The sequence below is a fragment of the Delphinapterus leucas genome, unplaced genomic scaffold, assembly GCF_059928025.1.
Source record: "Delphinapterus leucas isolate spDelLeu-1000000601 "Yukka" unplaced genomic scaffold, BTC_Dleu_Yukka2 spDelLeu_asBTCV2_sq25, whole genome shotgun sequence".
In the NCBI taxonomy this organism is placed as follows: Eukaryota; Metazoa; Chordata; class Mammalia; order Artiodactyla; family Monodontidae; genus Delphinapterus; species Delphinapterus leucas.
In genome coordinates this window covers 10,899,263-10,918,766 of record NW_028322234.1, presented here as the reverse complement: position 1 = coordinate 10,918,766, position 19,504 = coordinate 10,899,263, and the positions used below count along the sequence as shown (strand labels likewise).

General features: G+C 47.4%; 1 protein-coding gene across 6 annotated transcripts in view; it reads right to left on the bottom strand.

Annotated features, from left to right (window-relative positions):
- Positions 1 to 19,504, bottom strand: part of ZNF333 (zinc finger protein 333) — a 27,786-nt gene extending 8,282 nt beyond the window's left edge. The window contains exons 1-7 of one of the 6 annotated variants that reach the window (XM_089905435.1): positions 19,043 to 19,504; positions 16,227 to 16,270; positions 15,047 to 15,170; positions 14,527 to 14,625; positions 11,108 to 11,190; positions 7,919 to 8,035; positions 6,616 to 6,703 (exon numbers count right to left, since the gene is read on the bottom strand). In XM_089905435.1, coding sequence (XP_089761561.1) covers positions 6,616 to 6,703; positions 7,919 to 8,035; positions 11,108 to 11,190; positions 14,527 to 14,625; positions 15,047 to 15,170; positions 16,227 to 16,270; positions 19,043 to 19,226 — 739 coding nt within the window. In that variant the 5' untranslated portion in view covers positions 19,227 to 19,504. The remainder of the gene's footprint in view (positions 1 to 6,615; positions 6,704 to 7,918; positions 8,036 to 11,107; positions 11,191 to 14,526; positions 14,626 to 15,046; positions 15,171 to 16,226; positions 16,271 to 19,042) is intronic. The other 5 variants (XM_089905434.1, XM_089905433.1, XM_089905431.1 and 2 more) reach the window with 5 other exon arrangements.

Here is a 19,504-nt window from a genome sequence, read left to right as displayed (position 1 = left end):
CACACACGTTTCCTCTGTTCCAAATCTCTGGAGCCACAGTCTCAATTCACCAACAGACTCTGAAGTTTCTGGGGCACCCCTTTCTCCCCCTTGATTCAGCCCTGGGTCAGCTGTCCTGCCTTAGCTGCTGGGCCCCTTCCTCTGCCCCAACTCTGCAGGGCCGATAGCACCCCAGGACTTACCACAAGTAGGGGACAGAGAAACTGCCACCTCCCTGTGAGTGTGCCTGAGAAGGAAGCATCCTTCCTTTCCTGCCTTCAAATCAATAACATCCCTCATCCGCACCAGGCCTCCTCACTCTGGCCTGTTACAGAGGAGCAAGTGATTCCCCAGCCAAGCCTTGTCTCCCTGCACCCTCACCTCCCCTCTCGATGGGACCTTTCCCCTTGGTAATTAAACCTGAATCACATCCAATCCCTGACCCCATGTCATTAGTTTCCCGGGGCTGGTGTAAAAACATACCACACCTGGGTGGCTTAAAGCAACAGAAATGTATTCTCTCAGAGTTCTGGAGGCCAGAAGCCCAAAATCAAGGTGTGGGCAGGGTCACACTCTCTCTGAGACTCTGGGTAGAGTCCTTCCTTGCCTCTTCTTGGCTTCTGGTGGTGAAGGTCAATCCTGGGCTTGTAACTGCGTGTCCCTCCAATCTCTGCCTCTGTCATCACATGGCTGTCCTCCCCCCTGTGTGTTCCTGTCTTCACATGGCATTTTCCCCTTCTTACGAGGGCACCATTCATATTAGATTAGGGCCCACCATCATGACCTCATCTTAACTTGATGGCATCTACAAAGACCCTATTCCCAAATAAGGTCACATTCACAGGTACTGAGGGTTAGGACTTCAATATAGCTTTTTTGGGGGTGGTCATAATTCAAGCTGTAATACTCCACACTTCCCTCTAGCTACTGTTCTATCTCTCTGTTCCCCATCGTGGGCAATCTCTGTATCCATTTTCTCACCTCCTACTCACTTCCCAACATCACCATTCCAAGGACCAGCACCTCACTAGGATCACCTGTGACCTCCATCCAGAGTGGGGATCTAGTTGACATGTTCAGTCATCCAATCCCTCCATCTTAAAACCCACCCCCCTGGGCTTCAGTGCCCACCCCCACCCCGCAGCCTCCCTCCCGGTTTCCTGTATAGGCTCCTCCTCCATCACTTGCTGGTGTCCCCAAGGTGCACACCTTCCTCTTCTCACCTTGTAGTCTCCGCCTCGGAAGGCACCGTCCCCGGCTCTGGGTGTCAATTCCCAACTACCTGACAAGGCCCAAATCTCCAGGCTGACTCTCACATCTGCACTCCAGACCCATATACACAACCATTGGCTCCGATATCTCCACTCATCTACCTGGGGGAATACGAATGAAACATCCAAAATGAGCTAGATGGGGGGAGCTGTTGCCCCAGGAGGTGGAGGACAGAGATTCAACCCACAGAGGATCATTCTCAGGCTTTGAACTTGCCCTGCTGGGTTTCAAACGTACGTGAGACCCGGGACCCTTGTTTCCTCTCCCTTTGGGAATGGGAATGTCTATCCAATGCCTGCCCCACCATTGTATTTTGGAAGCAGAGAACCTGTTTTCTGGTTCTACCAATTTACAAATGGAGAGGAATTATGCCCCCAGGATGGATCACACCCCCAGTCTCACCATACCTGATTTAGATTATTTAGATGACAAGATCTGGGATATTTTGAGTCAATATCTAGATGAGATTTTAGACAGAGTTGATGCTGGAATGGGTAAAAACTTTGGGGATGTTGGGATCATGTGACTGTATTTTGCATGTAAGGAGGATATGAATTTGGGGGGTCCAGAGAGCAGACTTTATGAGTTGAACTGTGTCCCCCCAAAAAATAACAAGTCCTAACCCCCAGTACCTCAGAATATGACCTTGCTTGGAAATAGGGTTTTTGTAGATGTTAAGATAAAGTTATGGTGGAGTAGAGGGCCCTTAATCCAATACAAATGGTGTCCTTATAAGAGGAGAAGAGATACCGAATGAGGGGAGAAAGCCACGTGGCAAGGCAGGCAGAGATGGGAGCGATGCATCCACAAGCCAAGGAATACCGAGGCTTACAGCAACCACCAGAAGCTAGGAAGAGGCAAGAAAGATTATTTCCCTACAGGTTTCACAGGAAGCATGGCCTTGCCGACACCTTGATTTCAGACTTCTGACCTCAGAACTGTGAGGTATAAATTTCTGTTGTTTCACCCACTCCATCCAAAAAAAAAAAAAAAAAATGCACTTATCACCTTCTTCTCAAAGCCTGTCCTTCTTCCAATGTCCCTGATCTCAGATGAGCAATCCCTCCCCCTCTGACCCCAACAGTCAAAAAAAAAAAAAATCAGTGATGACATTTCTACACCCACCTCCCCACCTCCACCCACCCCATTCCCCTTCCTCCCACCCTGTCCCTGCTATGGGGAACGCCTATATCATACCTTCTCATTTGGACCCACTTAAATGTCACTCCTTCGGAGAGTCTCTCCTCCCCAATACCCTTCTTTTCTCTAAAAAGACCCTCTCCTTTCTTCACAGCCCTTACTTATCTATAACCAGCTACTTTTTTTTTTTTGCTTCCTTAGGTGATTATCTTCCGTCTCCCCCAATGGACTGGCAGCTTCGGAAGAAAAAGCCTGGGGTCCTTTTCCTTTTGCTACACCCTCACCCCCCAACTGTGCTTGGCATATAAAAATGCCCTGGGGAGGGGGAAGGGTAAGCTGTGACAAAGCAAGAGAGCGGCATGGACATATATACACTACCAAACGTAAGGTAGATAGCTAGTGGGAAGAAGCCTCATAGCACACGGAGATCAGATCGGTGCTTTGTGACCGCCTGGAGGGGTGGGATAGCGAGGGTGGGAGGGAGGGAGACGCAAGAGGGAAGAGATATGGGAACATATGTATATGTATAACTGATTCACTTTGTTATAAAGCAGAAACTAACACACCATTGTAAAGCAATTATACCGCAATCAAGATGTAAAAAAAAAAAAAAAACGCCCTGGAATGTCTGGTAAATGAATGCACACATGACTCACCAAACTATCTCAACTCGACCTCCTGTGTACATCTTACATGGTTCCTAGCTTACCTGCTGTGCAGATAAGAGTTAACACAGCGGGCCTGACTGCTCTCCTCAGCAAGGCCTGCCAGCAAGGCTGACCCTTAGCTGGCCTCTGGGAACTTGCATTTCGAGAGGGCTCCCACCACCCTAACTGATAGGAGGGGCTCACTCGCTGCTTAAACTGTTCGTACAAACAGTGCGGTTTATGCTGAATGCCTGTTCTCCTTCTGGAAGTCTGGAATTTAGGTATGTGCTGGGCAGAGGGTGCCTACATGACCAGCCCCCAGGGAAAACCCTGGGCTCTGAGTCTCTAATGAACTTCCCTGTAGATAACACTGCACACGTGTTGTCACAGCTTGTTGCTGGGGGAATTAAGCGTGTCCCATGCGACTCCCTTGGGAGAGGACTCCAGAAACTTGTGCCTGAATTCCTCCAGACTTCACCAAATGAGCCTTTTCCCTTTGCTGATTTTGCTTTGCATCCCTTCAGTGGAATAAATCATAGCCATGAGTACAACTGTAAGCTAAGTCCTGAGTCCTCCTAGCAAATCGTCAAACCTGGGAGTGGTCTTAAGGACCCCTGACACACCTACTCCACACTCACCCCCAAGTCTAGGCCACCACCATCCTTTTCCTAACTGCCTCCACCCACCACTCATATCCTCCCGAGGCCCATCCTCCTCCCAGGTGCTGAAAGACCAGGCTCTTCTTCCCCGGTGCCCAGTGGATTTTACAGATGCCATTCCTAGGCCTGAACTCCTCTCCCCAAACCTCCAAACAGACCAACATCTAAACGATACAGTAATTATTATGGTCTTAAGCCACCCCTGTCCCCAGAGGTCAGGTGGCAGTGTCTAGTATCTTAGCTCGGGCAGCTGTAACAAAATACCACAGACTGGGTGGCTTAAACAACAGAAATTTATTTTCTCACAGTTCTGGAGGCTAGAAGTCTGAGATCAGGGTGCCACCATGGTCCGGCTCTGGTGAGAATGCTCTTCCTGGCTAGCAGACATCTGCCTTCTCACTGTGTCCTCACATGGTGGAGAACTCTGCTTTTTCTCTTCCTGTTCTTATAAGGACACCAGTTCTATGGGATCAGGGCTCCACCCTTAAGACCTCATTTAACCCTAACAACCTCCTTCAGGGCCCTGTCTCCAATACAGCCACATGGGAGGTTACGGCATCAACATATGCATTAGAGGGGGACAATCCATAGCACCTGAAGATGTCTTTGGTCCTCATGACTAGGGTGTTATGGGCTGAATTGTGTCCCTCCAAAGATTCATATGTTGAAGTCCTAACCCCTAGAATCTCAGAATATAACTGTATTTGGACATAGGGTCTTTTCAGAGGTCATTAAATTAAAATGAGGTCAGTAGGATGGGTCCTAATCCAATGTAATTGGTGGAAATTTGGACACGGACACATACAGAGGGAAAATGCAGGAAGAAGACGGACATCAACAAGCCAAAGAACAGATCACGGCCCTCTTGATCTTGGACCTCTGTCCTCCAAAACTGTGAGAAAACAAAGTTCTGTTGTTTAAGCCACGCAGCCTGTGGTACTTTGTTATGGGAGCCCTAGCAAACTAATACAGGGGGAGGTGGTACTGCCAGCTAGTGAGTGGTGGCCAGGGATGCTGCTAAACATCCTACAACATGCAGGACGGCCCCCACCACAGAGATCCAGCCCCTGTATCAGGAGTGCTGCAGTTGAGAAACTTGGTCTAAACTTAAATTTCCCAGAGCTCCTCTCTGCCCCCCAAGATAAAGCCCTCCTGTTATATGCTTCCATTGCATTCCAGTCTCCATTGAAAAATCTGACCACCAAGCCAGACTGTGAACTCCATGGGGGAGGGCCTCAGGGTTTGGTCTGCAATTGTTTCCCAGTGCCCATCTCACCACAGGATGACAGTGGTGAGTACTTCAAGAGTACCTTCCAGAGTACTTCAAAAGCACAGAGCACACCAAGTACTTCAACAGTACTTTATGGCACAGATGGCCAAAAAGCACATGAAAAGATGCTCAACATCACTAATTATTAGAGAAATGTAAATCAAAACTACAATGAGGTATCACTTCACACAGGTCAGAATGGCCACCATTAAAAAGTCTACAAACGATAAATGCTGGAAAGGGTGTGGAGAAAAGGGAACCCTCCTACACTGCTGGTGGGAATGTAAATTGGTACAGCCACTATGGAGAACAGTATGGAGGTTCCTTAAAAAGCTAAAAATAGAGCTACCATATGATCCTGCAATCCTGCTCCTGGGCATATACCCGAAGAAAACTATAATTTGAAAAGATACATGCACCCCAATGTTCACTGCAGCACTATTTACAATAGCCAGGACATGGAACCAACCTAAATGTCCATCAACAGAGGAATGGATAAAGAAGATGTGCTACATGTATACAATGGAATATTACTCGGCCATAAAAATGAATGAAATAATGCCGTTTGCAGCAACATGGATTGACCTAGGGATTGTCATACTCAGTGAAGTAAGTCAGACAGAGAAGGACAAATATCATTGATATCATTTATATGTGGAATCTAAAAAAACGGTACAAATGAAGTTATTGACAAAACAGAAATAGAGTCACAGATGTAGAAAACAATCTTATGGTTACCAGGAGGGAAAGGGGGGAAGGGATAAATTGGGAGACTGGGATTGACATATACACACTACTATATATAAAACAGATAACTAATAAGGACCTACTGTATAGCACAGGGAACTCTATTCAATACTCTGTAATGACCTAAAAGGGAAAAGAATCTAAAAAAGAGTGGATATATGGATATATGTAACTGATTCACTTTTCTGTACAGCAGAAAGTAACACAACATTGTAAATCAACTATACTCTAATAAAAATTTTAAAAATAAATGAATAAATAAAACGAGTACATTATGGCAGAGCCTGGCCCAGAAGGCGTACCAAAAATCTATAGAACAACAACATATAACCCAAATCTAAGAATTACTTCCTGTCAGTGGCATAATACAGAGTCCAAATGCAAGACTGGATGATATGATTAATAAACAAAATTTATTATTCTTACAATAAGGTAAGATGGAAGGAAACAAACGCCTTGCAGTACAAGCTACAATGTTATTTGTCCTCCAGAATTAATTTTTCCCCCCACTTCTCAGGAGATATGGCTTTTAGCCTCATTTTTTAAAAGCTCAGTTCAAACATGTGCCACTTATAGTAAATTCAACTGTAACCTTCAGCATCGACATGCTTGCGCAGTGGAGAATTTAACCGTGCCCCAAGAGAGGTCTGGCCTTTGAGTGGGGACTGCTCTTCCATAACAGAAAGATCTGAGACTAAAAAAAACAAAAAAAGAATCCCAGCCCACAATCCCTAGAAAGTGCCTTTCCCCGTGCATATGTAAATAATGAGAGATTGCTTCATATATTCTCTCCCTATGGCAATGACTGCAGTCATAGGAAAAGGCGGCGGATGCAAGTTCCCAGACACAACACAGCACAGCGGGGCCCTCTGGCTGTCAATTCCACCCAGCTCTCACTCACCAGAACCCCCAGCCCCCAACAGGTTGAGGAGGCGCAGCGCAGGCTCTGGCGTGGCCACCTTCTGAATCTGCACAGCCACCTTCAGCCCCTGGACAGAGTGACAGGAACATATTAGTCACACAGTCGGTGGGATCCACTCACACCTGCTCACCCAGACTGAATTGGCATGACTGGCCCTGCTTTGGGGAAACACACTGAACATACAGGCACAGGCCCTGTTCCCTTGTCCAGGTTTACAATTCTTCAGTATAAAGTTAACCACTGTCGTGGAATTTCAACTCCAAGATGGGATGGAGAGAGGGGGCCTGGGTAAGGGAGGCCTCCTCTGAGCAGCCTCCGGTAGTGGGGGAAATGCTGGAGCAGAGAGGGGCAGTGGACAGCCAGCAGATTGAGGGGTAGAGGGAGGATGCAGAGGTGGACCCCTGCAAATGAGGGGACATTAGTAAACTATTCCGGAGGGGAAGCCCTGCTGTGGGAGAAAGAACCTGAACTCTCCTCTACCGCCAGCCACTCCCTTGGGAAGGGTATTTGAACTGACTTGCATTTCTAAGGGATGCCTCTGGCCTCGGTGTCCAGGGTGATGCCCAGTGGCAGCAGGAGCCTGTCAGGAGCAGTTCCCGGGGGTCCAGGAGAAATAACGGTGGCTCTGGGCAGGGTGGTGGCACCAGGAACAGAAGGAGCAGTCAGAGGTAGGTTTATATTTTGGAGGAAAAGTTTGTAGGACTTGGTGGTGGATGGGAAGTAAATGTGGCAGGTCCCTCAGGGCAGGTGACGGGCAGGGACAGGTGAGAGGAGGGCCCTCCTCCTCAGCGCGGGGCTCATAGCACACCTTAAAGTGTCCTTCTCTGTAACTCTGTCCACCTCAGTACCAAAACACAAGGCCCTGAGCCAAGAGCTTGGTTACCGGCCTGGACACTCTTCACACAGCCCTTGGACCCACTCATTCCTATAGGTTTCCTGGCCATGGACAGGGTGGGAATGAGGGTGGAAGGACTGGACAAAGAAAGGCTGGCCCAGAGAGGCAGGGCCTGAACCCTAGGTGCTAGCCCCTCCCCTAGGACTGCTCTGGGCCTGACATCACACTAGGGATATTTACATTCAACGCAGAAACGCCACGGCATGTCCAGCAGTTCCTACCAGGAGGTAAGCCTGGGCCTCCACCATGTTCCCAATTCCCCCAACAGTTGGCAGTTGGCCCTAGATTCATCCCTCCCTCCTGCCTCCCCGCCTAACAAAACTCCTGAACCCTAGGCTTTCCTGGCTGGGGCTGGGGCCCTCCCAGCAAACCACTTCCCAGGCTTACTGTGTCCTCAGAAGACCAAGGTGACTCCTGGAGAGCTGACCGGTCCCCTGGAGTCAGAGGTGTCCCCCTCTCTCCCATCATGGGCTTGATCTGCATCCTCAGGTCCAGCCCCAGCCCCTGGGAAAAGGCATGCAGGGTGCTGAGCAGGACAGAGGCGGTATGGAGGCTGTTCTCACCCTCAGAGACCCTAAGTTTGGGGCTCGTGCCATCAGAATCTGGGGAACGTGGGCCTGGTAGTTTCAGACCTCGTGACTCCCCCCATTGCACTGTGGGCCCCTGCCACCAACGAGGACTGATCATGCCAGAGACTTGGAGACAGACCTGACCCCTTTCTGGTTCTGGAGAGGCCCTGTCTGGAGGTCAGGCCACAAGCCCTTGGAGGCGCTACAAGACGTTTAACTAGAAAGGTTTCTATAGAAAGGCTGGGAGCCCTTGGCTCTGAATATGAACTTCATTCTATGTTTTCTTAGATTCCATATTTGAGGATGCCCCTGGCATCCATCAATCACAGGGCCAAACTAATGGCCACAGCTGTTTACATCTCCCCCGTGATCCACAGCTCGTACTCCGAACCACCTCCTTTATCTAGTTCTCACACACCAAGCCAACATTCCCCCTGCCCTAGATCACCAAGGCCAGGTACCAGACAACTGGGGACAGCCCCTGTGCCTCAAGATCCCCCAGAATTATTACTCAAACTCACCAGTCCTAAGCTGTTTACCCTGCCCTGCCTTGCCTTTCCTACAGAAAACCAGTGAAGGCTCTGGCCTAGAGTCTCTCCTCACTCCTGTCAGCCTCCTGACTGATGCTGGTGCTTCCTCGTGTGGCCCTGTGTGGCGTGACCAGCCCCCTCCTCTCAAGAAATGTAAGTCACTGTCACTGGCCTCTCCATGTCATCACTCAGTCACCTCCGTAAACTGAAATCCCAGGGGTACCATTTTGAGACAAATGTTTTCATCAGAATAATTCTGACACAGATCACTCTTCTTGAAGGTTTTTAGGAGTTCCGCCTATTTGCTCAACACGTACTTATTGAGCACTGCTAGTACAGGCACTGTGGATCCAGCAGAAAACAGAAGAGGTGAAACCAGAGCCTTGAGGAGCTGGGTGTTGTGCAGGAGAGGTGGCGTGGGTGGCTCTGGGACAGTAGGAAGGCTGAGCCTGGAGATGCCCATTCTTTGGGGCTACAGGGCCTTGGTCTGTCCCTGGCCACCAGCGCTTATTCACACGTGACCTCAGAGCTGCCATAAGGGGCCCCAGTGATTGCGACAAGGCTCAGTGACACCCACATGGCCTAGAAGGGATAACCAAAGGTTCAGCCACATCGACCAAGTATCAGGATGTGCGATCCTCAAGCAGAAGACCCTGGTGGCTAAGACGCGGTCTCTAGAGACAGGCCTGCATTTGACTCCCGACCTCACATATGCTGGACCACTTAGGGGCATATTCAGGGATGAACTGCTTGATTCCTCTACACAGAAGGAACTGTAGTGGGATTCCTCTATATAGAAGGAAGTGGACCACTTATGCCCACTCAGAACATTCTGTGACTGCCTGTGTTTCCAGATGCAGCAGAAGCCCCTCCTCTCCCACACTCAGTACTCACTACTGAGCTGGCAGTGAAGTTCTGTGGAAAGTGCTGGAACCCCATACTGAGAGGAAAGAGCCCACAGAAACCACAGAGGACACCCATCCCTCATGGCCCGTACTCCCTCCCTCACACGGTCCATCTGCTGATGGAGGCATGGTGCCGGTAGGGGCCTGGAGCCGTCTTTACCAGCACCCATCTGTTCACTCCTTCATTCAACAGGCATCAATCGAGAGCTCCATAATGGCGCACAGAACACTCTATAATGGGGTTACTGCAACAACAACATCAGATGAGGGGATCCCCTGGGATCCAGCAGCTCCAGTAAGACATTTGCAGATCTTAAGGTCTCAAAAGCCAGCGCCCTTTCCCAAGCAGCTAGTGGAGGACATTCTCTTCCGAAACAAGAGTGTAAACCAAGGACAAGGAGGATCTGGGCACTAAGGAGAGGGCTCAGCTGCCTTGGGGTCTGATGCCAGCCATGCAGGGGCGAGAGTTTCAGCTGCCTGGCAGTCCACTCCTCACGAGGCTGTGCAGGGTTGAGGCTCCGTGTGCTCAGGGCACAGGAATGGAAAAGGGGTCTCTACTACCCCGGCCTCACCACCCCATGCACTGTGCCAGTGTCTCTGACACTCCGAGGCTGACACCATCCGTGATAGAGGTGGAGAGGCACATACTGAGGGAAGCTAGATACCTCATTGGCTCTGGGACAAAGAGGCCCAGCCTGGGGGTGAAGCTGGGCTCTGTCTGTCCCTCTATCCAAATCTTAGCCCTAACCCTAAGCTTCAAAACCCCAAGAATGGGAACTCAAACGTGGAGGCTCGGTAGTTTAGGAAGGCAGGAATTCAGGGTCAAAGGGGGGATGGCAGGACTCTGCATTTTCTCACACACCATACTGTGCAAGCTGGTTCTGAATGATTTTCCACTCTTTGACAAGGGCTTCCTTCCAGTGTGGGGTCTCAACTTGTCTCCCTAGGGCTGTGGGACCCCTGACAACTTTCCCACATTCTTTACAATCAGAGTGGCCCTCTCCTGCAGGTCCTCTTGTTCAGATCCAAGTTATAATTCCTCCAGGAGCCTTTCTCACCACAGTTAAATCAGCAGGTGGCTTCTCTCCAGGAGGAGTTTGCTCCTGACAAGCAGTGGATGATGACAAAAAGGTCACCCAGGGATGCTCCTTGTCAGGGGCACGTTTTCAGCATTTTCAAAGGTGCGCCTTGTTCAGACAGGTCAAGTTCTTCCAGGGTGTTGCAGGTTCCACCACTAGGCTTTCTCACATCCTGAACTTACATGGGGCATCTCTAACAGACAGCGTGTTTCTGATCACTGTTGAAGAGTAAATCACACTGCATACAATCGATGTCTGACTCTCACTGATGGAAATGTTTACTCAGGGGAACTTTCTAAGAAGAAAGAAACTTAAGTGATAGGTGGGATTTGCCCAAATTCATGGGTCATGGATGCTCCCTCCAGACGCTTCATGTCCTTGAGGAAAAGCCCTGGCTCAAATACCTGCCCGGCCCTGGTGTGCGTGTCCAACTCACGTATTCCTCAACTTCTTCTATGAGAGGAAGTAAAGAATCATCACCTGTGAATCTTACCATTTGCAAATCATGGGATGAATGTTCCTCCAAAATATCCTGCAGAGGAGTAGACTCTTTGGGTTTAAGTTGAGATTCCCAGTCTAAAATGAATTGGAAAAAAAAAAATTACCTTCTTTCAGAAAGAAGTAGTGGCATGATATTGACACATACAACATGTTTTTTTTTTTAATATTGACCCTAAACTTGGGTCAGTACTAAAATGGAAGAAGGTATCAGTGAGAAAGTGAGGCTCTAAGGGTAGGAATTGGGCAGTGATGGGAATGAGGTGGAAATGAGAGACTTTTTTCCCAGCAAAGGAATCCGTGGAGATTGCAAGTGACGTTATCAGACAGTGTTATCAGGCAAACAAGTAAGAAGCAATTAGACAAGGAACACACAAAGAAATGTTTGGTTTAAAGAGGAATTGGACAATAATTGTTTGTATGATATGGAGAAATTGGAACCCTCACGCACCGCTGGTGGGAAGGTAAAATAGTGTGACTATTCTAGAAAGCAGTTTGGCGGTTCTTCAAAAAGTTTGAAAAATGACCCAGCAATTCCACACCTAAGTATATACTCAAGAGAAATGAAAACATATCCACATGATTTTTTTTTTATTTTTTGAACTTTATTTTATTTTTTTATACAGCAGGTTCTTATTAGTCACCAATTTTATACACATCAGGGTATACATGTCAATCCCAATCGCCCAATTCAGCACACCACAACCACCACCCCACCATGGCTTTCCCCCCTTGGTGTCCATACGTTTGCTCTCTACAACTGTGTCTCAACTTCTGCCCTGCAAAGCGGTTCATCTGTACCATTTTTCGAGGTTCCACATACATGCGTTAATATACAATATTTGTTTTTCTCTTTCTCACTTACTTCACTCTGTATGACAGTCTCTAGATGCATCCACATCTCAACAGATGACTCAATTTCGTTCCTTTTTATGGCTGAGTAGTATTCCATTGTATATATGTACTACATCTTCTTTATCCATTCATCTGTCAATAGACATTTAGGTTGCTACCATGACCTGGCTATTGTAAATAGTGCTGCCATGAACATTGGGGTGCATGTGTCTTTTTGAATTATGGTTTTCTCTGGGTATATGCCCAGTAGTGGGATTGCTGGATCATATGGTAATTCTATTTTTAGTTTTTTAAGGAACCTCCATACTGTTCTCCACAGTGGCTGTATCAATTTACATTCCCACCAACAGTGCCAGAGGGTTCCCTTTTCTCCACACCCTCTCCAGCATTTGCTGTTCGTAGATTTTCTGATGATATCCATTCTAACTGGTGTGAGGTGATACCTCATTGTAGTTTTGATTTTCATTTCTCTAATAATTAGTGATGTTGCACAGTTTTTCATGTGCTTCTTGACCATCTGTATGTCTTCTTTGGAGAAATGTCTATTTAGGTCTTCTGCCCAGTTTTGGATTGGGTTTTTTGTTTCTTTAATATTGAGCTGCATAAGCTGTTTATATATTTTGGAGATTAATCCTTTGTCCGTTGATTTGTTTGCAAATATTTTCTCCCATTCTGAGGGTTGTCTTTTCGTCTTCTTTATGGTTTCCTTTCCTGTGCAAAAGCTTTGAAGTTTCATTAGGTCCCATTTGTTTATTTTTGTTTTTATTTCCACTACTCTAAGAGGTGGATCAAAAAAGATCTTGCTGTGATTTATGTCCAAGAGTGTTCTTCCTATGTTTTCCTCTAAGAGTTTGATAGTGTCTGGTCTTACATTTAGGTCTCTAATCCATTTTGAGTTTATTTTTGTGTATGGTGTTAGGGAGTGTTCTAATTTCATTCTTTTACATGTAGCTGTCCAGTTTTCCCAGCACCACTTATTGAAGAGACTGTCTTTTCTCCATTGTATATCCTTGCCTCCTTTGGCATAGATTAGTTGACCATAGGTTTGTGGGTTGATCTCTGGGCTTTCTATCTTGTTCCATCGATCTATGTTTCTGTTTTATGCCAGTACCATATTGTCTTGATTACTACAGCTTTGTAGTATAGTCTGAAGTCAGGGAGTCTGATTCCTCCAGCTCCGTTTTTTTCCCTCAAGACTGCTTTGGCTATTCGGGGTCTTTTGTGTCTCCATACAAATTTTAAGATTTTTTGTTCTAGTTCCGTAAAAAATGTCATTGGTAATTTGATAGGGATTGCATTGAATCTGTAGATTGCTTTGGGTAGTAGAGTCATTTTCACAACATTGATTCTTCCAATCCAAGAACATGGTATATCTCTCCATCTGTTGGTATCATCTTTAATTTCTTTCATCAGTGTCTTTTAGTTTTCTACATACAGGTCTTTTGTCTCCGTAGGTAGGTTTATTCCTCGGTATTTTGTTCTTTTTGTTGCAATGGTAAATGGGAGTGTTTCCTTAATTTCTCTTTCAGATTTTTCATCATTAGTGTATAGGAATGCAAGAGATTTCTGTGCATTAATTTTGTATCCTGCAACTTTACCGAATTCATTGATCAGCTCTAGTAGTTTTCTGGTGGCATCTTTAGGATTCTTTATGTATAGTATCATGTCATCTGCAAACAGTGACAGTTTTACTTCTTCTTTTCCAATTTGTATTCCTTTTATTTCTTTTTCTTCTCTGATTGCCATGGCTAGGACTTCCAAAACCATGTTGAATAATAGTGGTGAGAGTGGACATCCTTGTCTTGTTCCTGATCTTAGAGGAAATGTTTTCAGTTTTTCACCATTGAGAATGATGTTTGCTCCACATAAATTCTTATACATGAATGTTCAGAGTAGTACTACTCCCAATCACCGAAAAGTGGAAACCAGCCAGATGGCCATCATCTGATGAATGGATGAACAGAATGTGGTGCATCCACACAATGGAATATCACTCAGCCTTAAAAAGGAATGAAGCATTTCATGCTACTACATGGAAGAACCTCAAAAACATGATGCTGAGTGAAAGAAGACAGATACAGACGTATGATTCCATTTATATGAGATGTCCAGAACAGGCAAATCCACAGAGACAGAAAGTGAGTTAGTGGTTGCTGGGGGCTGCAGGAAGGGGGATGGGGGGGACTGCTAATAAGTACAGGGTTTCTTTTGGAGGTGATAGAAATGTTCTGGAAATAGATAGTGGTGATGGTTGCACAATTCTGTGAATATACTAAAAACCTCTGAATTGTACACTTTAAAAGGGTGAATTTTACAGTATGTATCTCAAATTTTTTTTTAAAAAAGAGAAATTGGAACAGATCTTTTTCTGAAACCAACAAAAAGTAAGAGAATTAAAAAGTGAAAAAAGAAGAGCTAAAGGAACTCACCCCAAAAAACCTTATTTCCCCTCAGAATAAAGAACCTTAAAAATGCCCTCAGACTGACACTTCCCAGCAGCACCCACCCTCAAACCCCGGTCTGGATGGGTCACAATGTGCTACGCCCCCTGGTACTCACCCACACCCGTGGCACAGAGAATGCCTTGTTCTGCTGTCATCAGCTCTTCTCTTGGCCCCACCTGGGAGACCAGACAGGCTTTGCAGGATGGAGTCCCTGCTGGTGGAGAAAAACATATGTGCTGAGGGAAGGGAGGGCTTGCAGAGGAAAATAAATGCTTCCCCTGCCTGCCCGCCCTCCACCTGGACCTCAGCTCCTGACCCCGAGCAAGTATGTGGGGTACCTAAGTGATCACATCCAGTTTTTAATGAACTCAGTGAGGTTCTTTCACAAGGGCCCAAACTACAAACGCTCCCTCTCTGCCCCATGGAACTGAGGTTCTCTAAGTCCCAAAGCCCAAGGTCAAGGTCGGTGAGACCCACACAAGTGACTATGGAGAGAATTAAGTAAAAGCAATGCATGGAGCTGTTATCCTGTGGAAGCCCATGAACTGGAAACCCACACTACATCACTGTGGTCATGTGGCAGGCGCTTAAAAAGCATTTGCATACAGGAAGGACCGGAGTAGCACCAGCCTTACCCCGGGGGGCCAGGGTCCTGCAGTTGTCCAGCAGCACGTATCTGTACAGATTCCTCCGAGTGTCATCCAGCAACGCCCACTCCTGGATGAGCCCCACTGCCACATCCTCCAAGGTGACTGATTCCTAAGACAGCACACATATTCTGGCTCAGAAAGGACCACCCTCACCATTCTGCAGGACGAGGGGTTATCCCTGGGGAAGGTAGACCCAATGCAAGAACATTCAGAGAGTGTTCTCTCCAAAGCAGGGCTTAGCAAACCCGGCCTGCCTCCTGTTTGTCTGAATAAAGTTTTACTGGCAAACAGCCACACCCGTTTGTTTATCTCTATGGCAGCTTTTGTGCTACAAGGGCAGAATTGAGGAGTTGCTGGGACAGAGCTCATATGGCACACCCAGCAGAAAATATTGACTTTCTTTTAACATTTGGACAGATCCAAAAGTATAAACTTTGGCTCTCTGTCACTCCACTAACCAGTGATGGCGGAGCCTGTTCTTCTCAGCTTTATAGAGCTTTTCCTAAACTCCTTATTTAAGACATCAAAAGTTTGGGTTTGATCTTTTAATTTTCATGAAGTCCCTAGGACGCCACCCAAGACATAGATAAGCATTTAGTCATTTTTTATGCTTGTTAAAATAGGACTTCCATTGCATCTGAGAAACTTGATGGCCTTTTAATCTCAGAATTCTCTACAACAGCACTGACTGGTAAAGCTCAATGGGAATGTTCTATGTCTGCACTTTCCAAAAAGGCAGCCACTGGCACGTGTGGCTACTAAGCACTTGAGAAATGTACTTTGGGTGACAGTAACTGAGGTTTTAATTTTGTTGGATTTTAATTTTACTGTATAGAGCCATTTGTTTTTGGTAGGTCTCACGAGTGATGGCAGGGATGGCCCTGGAGCTCTGCTGCTGCCGGCTCTAAATGAGCCCCGCACTGCAGTCAGCCTCTGGAATTAGGCACAGAACCCCAGGGTCTCTTTGGGAACCCTCCACCCAAAGCAGTTCCCTCCGGAGGTCATGTACTGAAAGAGGTTGCCAGGTCCTGGGGACGGGGCTAAAGATGCTCCACACTTCCCTCTTCTTTCTTCCTCAGTTGGGAGGCAGGCAGAGAGGAGACAGGGCCCAGAGTACATAATTATTCCCCCCCCCAACCATCCTAACCACCTCCTTCCCCCTCACCATGACACCAGCGCCAGGGTTTAAAGTTTCAGTAGGTGTCCTTCCTGCAATAAGAGAGACAGAGGTAAAAGAAGAAATGAGAGTGGAAGCAGAACACCAAGCAGGGGTTTGGCCCAGATAATTCCATTTCCGTGGACCAGCAAGGCGGCCAAGCGAAACATGCTTACCCGGAAATTATCTCAATAAGGAACATATTGGGCCCTGAGCCACCTTTCACACCACAGGCCCTGACCGTTTCTACTGGCTCCAGTCACCTAATAAAAGGATCATTTCTCCTCTTATCCTCCCTCAAAACACCTCTAACATCCTCTACATTTCCTCCACTGCCCTTATCAAGCTGTGATTTTTTAATATGTATTTGTATAGGTAAGTTTGCCTCTCTCTCTCCAACCACGATGTAAACTCTCGAGGTACAGACCTGTGTCCACTTTTTTCAGGACTCCAAATCCTGCTACCAGAACTGCACTTGATAAGTACTAAGTTGGCAAACTTTCTGTAAAAGGCCAGACAGTAAAAATCTTAAAATTTGTGGGCCACATGTATGGCAGCTATTTAACTGTGGTTATAGCACAGAAACAGCCACAGGGAACACATAAACACGTGTTCCAATAAAACCTTATTAATAGAAACCAGCACCGGGGCAGATTTGCCCACAGGCCACAGTTTGCCAAGCCCTACTCTATATCATGTTGTAGAGAGAATACATCGAGCACCAAATTCTCTGTTCTACCTCTTATGCATCGCAAACATTCCAACGTTTTCAATTCCACGATCACCACCAAGCCCCAACTTTTCCAACTCCACAATCTTCTGAGTCCTGAACTATAACCCAAGCTGCTATATGTGTGGACTTTGCATTCATTCTTGTCCATCCTAAACACCATGCTCAACCCAGGAGTTGGTGGTTTGTTTAAATCACAAACAAAATCATATTACTCCCTACTTAAAACTCTGATTCAGTGGCTTCCCACTGGCCTTAGAACAAGGTCCAAAGTTTACCATGGCCTTCAGGGCCCTGCCCTCCTCTCCTCCCGGCTTTTCCATTCGGTACTTTGTCTTCTGTGTTTTAGATTTTCTCAGCTCCTGGAATACACCAGGCTTTGTACTGCCTGACGGATTACGCATCCACCGTTCTTTCAAATCTCCTCCCCACTCCGACTCCACAGCCTGACCCCTGTCTAGCTACATAAAACTCATCTTTTAAGTTCAAACATTTGTCCCGTTTAAGATATTTTTGCTGATCTCCTCCTCAAGTTCCCCTGTTCTGTGTTTCTACATCACCCTTGTCATTATTAATTTAAAATCTGTCTTCCCAGCTAGAATATAACGTCCACAGGGGCAAGCATTAAATCTATTTCAGTCACATTGTTTCCCCTGTACAGGGCCCGGCTCATTGAGGGCACCCCCAATGAAAATGTGCCAAACAATCAACACTCCTCAAGAATAACTCAATATAGTTAGACTAAGAAGGCATGTGCCCACATGCACACTCACACACTCACACACACACACACACAAAGACAACACCACAAGTCAAAACTAAAAATGACTTAAAATGCCTGTTCATATAACAAAAATCACAACACTAGATTTCAGCTGTCTTTAAGAAACGTCAACTCTTTCTAAAAAGACAAGGTGGGACATGAATCCTCTCTAAAAACAAACACCACACTCATCAAATTGAAATCTGATGCTTAATTTTCCTCCAGAATTAATTTTTTCTCCATTTCTCATTAGAAGTGAGTCTTAACCCTATGATTTAAAAAAGACATCCCGGGCTGCCCTGGTGGCGCAGTGGTTGAGAGTCCGCCTGCCGATGCAGGCGACACGGGTTCGTGCCCCGTTCCGGGAAGATCCCATATGCCACGGAGCGGCTGGGCCCGTGAGCCATGGCTGCTGAGCCTGCGCGTCCGGAGCCTATGCTCCGCAACGGGAGAGGCCACAACAGTGAGAGGCCCGCGTACCGCAAAAAAAAAAATACATCCCATTTACTGCCAACTCAATTTCAATTCCCTGTACTAACAAAGCTCATGTTCTTTTTCCTGGAGTCCCATCTTTTGAAGCCTTATGGCGATTTACAGGCTGGAGCCAACTTGAAAAGAACTGAATAGTCTTACTTTTCTTTGATGTTAATAAGACTTGTGACATAAGTGAGAAATAGCTTTTATTAGAACATGCTCCCCTTACAGTTAAGAAAACTGATACAAAGTAAAAGTCAGAAGGGAGGGAGGGAGGGAGGGGAAAGGAAAAGGAAAAGAAAGCTAAGTTAACAGGCCCTAAGGTAAGCAAGTGCAAATTGTCAGTCACCCAACTAATTCATCCCTTGATAGAGGGTACATTCCATTTTTTAAATTCACATGCCAAGTCACTCAAGCCAGTTTGCACATGTAGACTCAGACCTAAATTTCCATTTGCAGAGCTAGATAACCTGAAACGTAATATGAAATAAAACGTGATTTATTAATAAACAGTTATCCTACATATGGGAGATACGGTAGGCCTACAAATCGGGGAAGACGGGTGAGTACTGGGGCCGGCTGGTGTCACCACTTGTTAGCTGCGGGACCTGGGCTGTACTTCCTGACTTCTCCTTCAATAGGCGGATGGCAGTCCTGTTGGCCCGAACAAGGGGTACCTGAGAGCGACAGACCGAACAGGGGGAGCCCGGCTGCAGAGCCGAGCTGTGCGGGCTCCCATCCCGGCCCCGGGGTTACCGCGGGGAGGAAGCACCTCGGCCCGGGCAGCCGTCCTAGGCCCTCCGGCCTCTCCCCGCGCCCGCCGAGCCCTCCCCGCCCTCCCGAGGGGCCAGGCCGCACCTGCAGAACGGCCGGAGACACTCCCACCGCAGCGCGCCGTGCGGCCCCGTACAACAGCCACCATCCGCCGCCGCTGCGCACTTCTGCTTCCGGTGTCAGGGCCGCCGGGAGCGGAAGTGGCCGGGGCACCGGCCCTCAGGGCCAGAGGACTTCCGGGCAGTGGCGGAAAGGTTGACTCCTTCATCCAACCTTGGAGGAAAAATTCTAGTTTCCTTCCCCAGGGCTGCGGGCGAGGTTAAGCTCTGCGGTGGGGTCTGACCGGGCCTAAAGAGTGGGGTTGGAGCGGAGTGTATGCCGACTGGTCGGGGCTAAGGACAGAGCTGAAGCCCGATGGGCGGGGATTGGGGAAGGGCCAGGGCTTGGTGGGCGGGATAGAGGCGGGGCCTTGCTGGCTCGTTGGCACGCTCGATGTTCTACTTTCCTCTCCCCCTTCCTTCCCCCCCACCCTGCACCGCCCTGCCT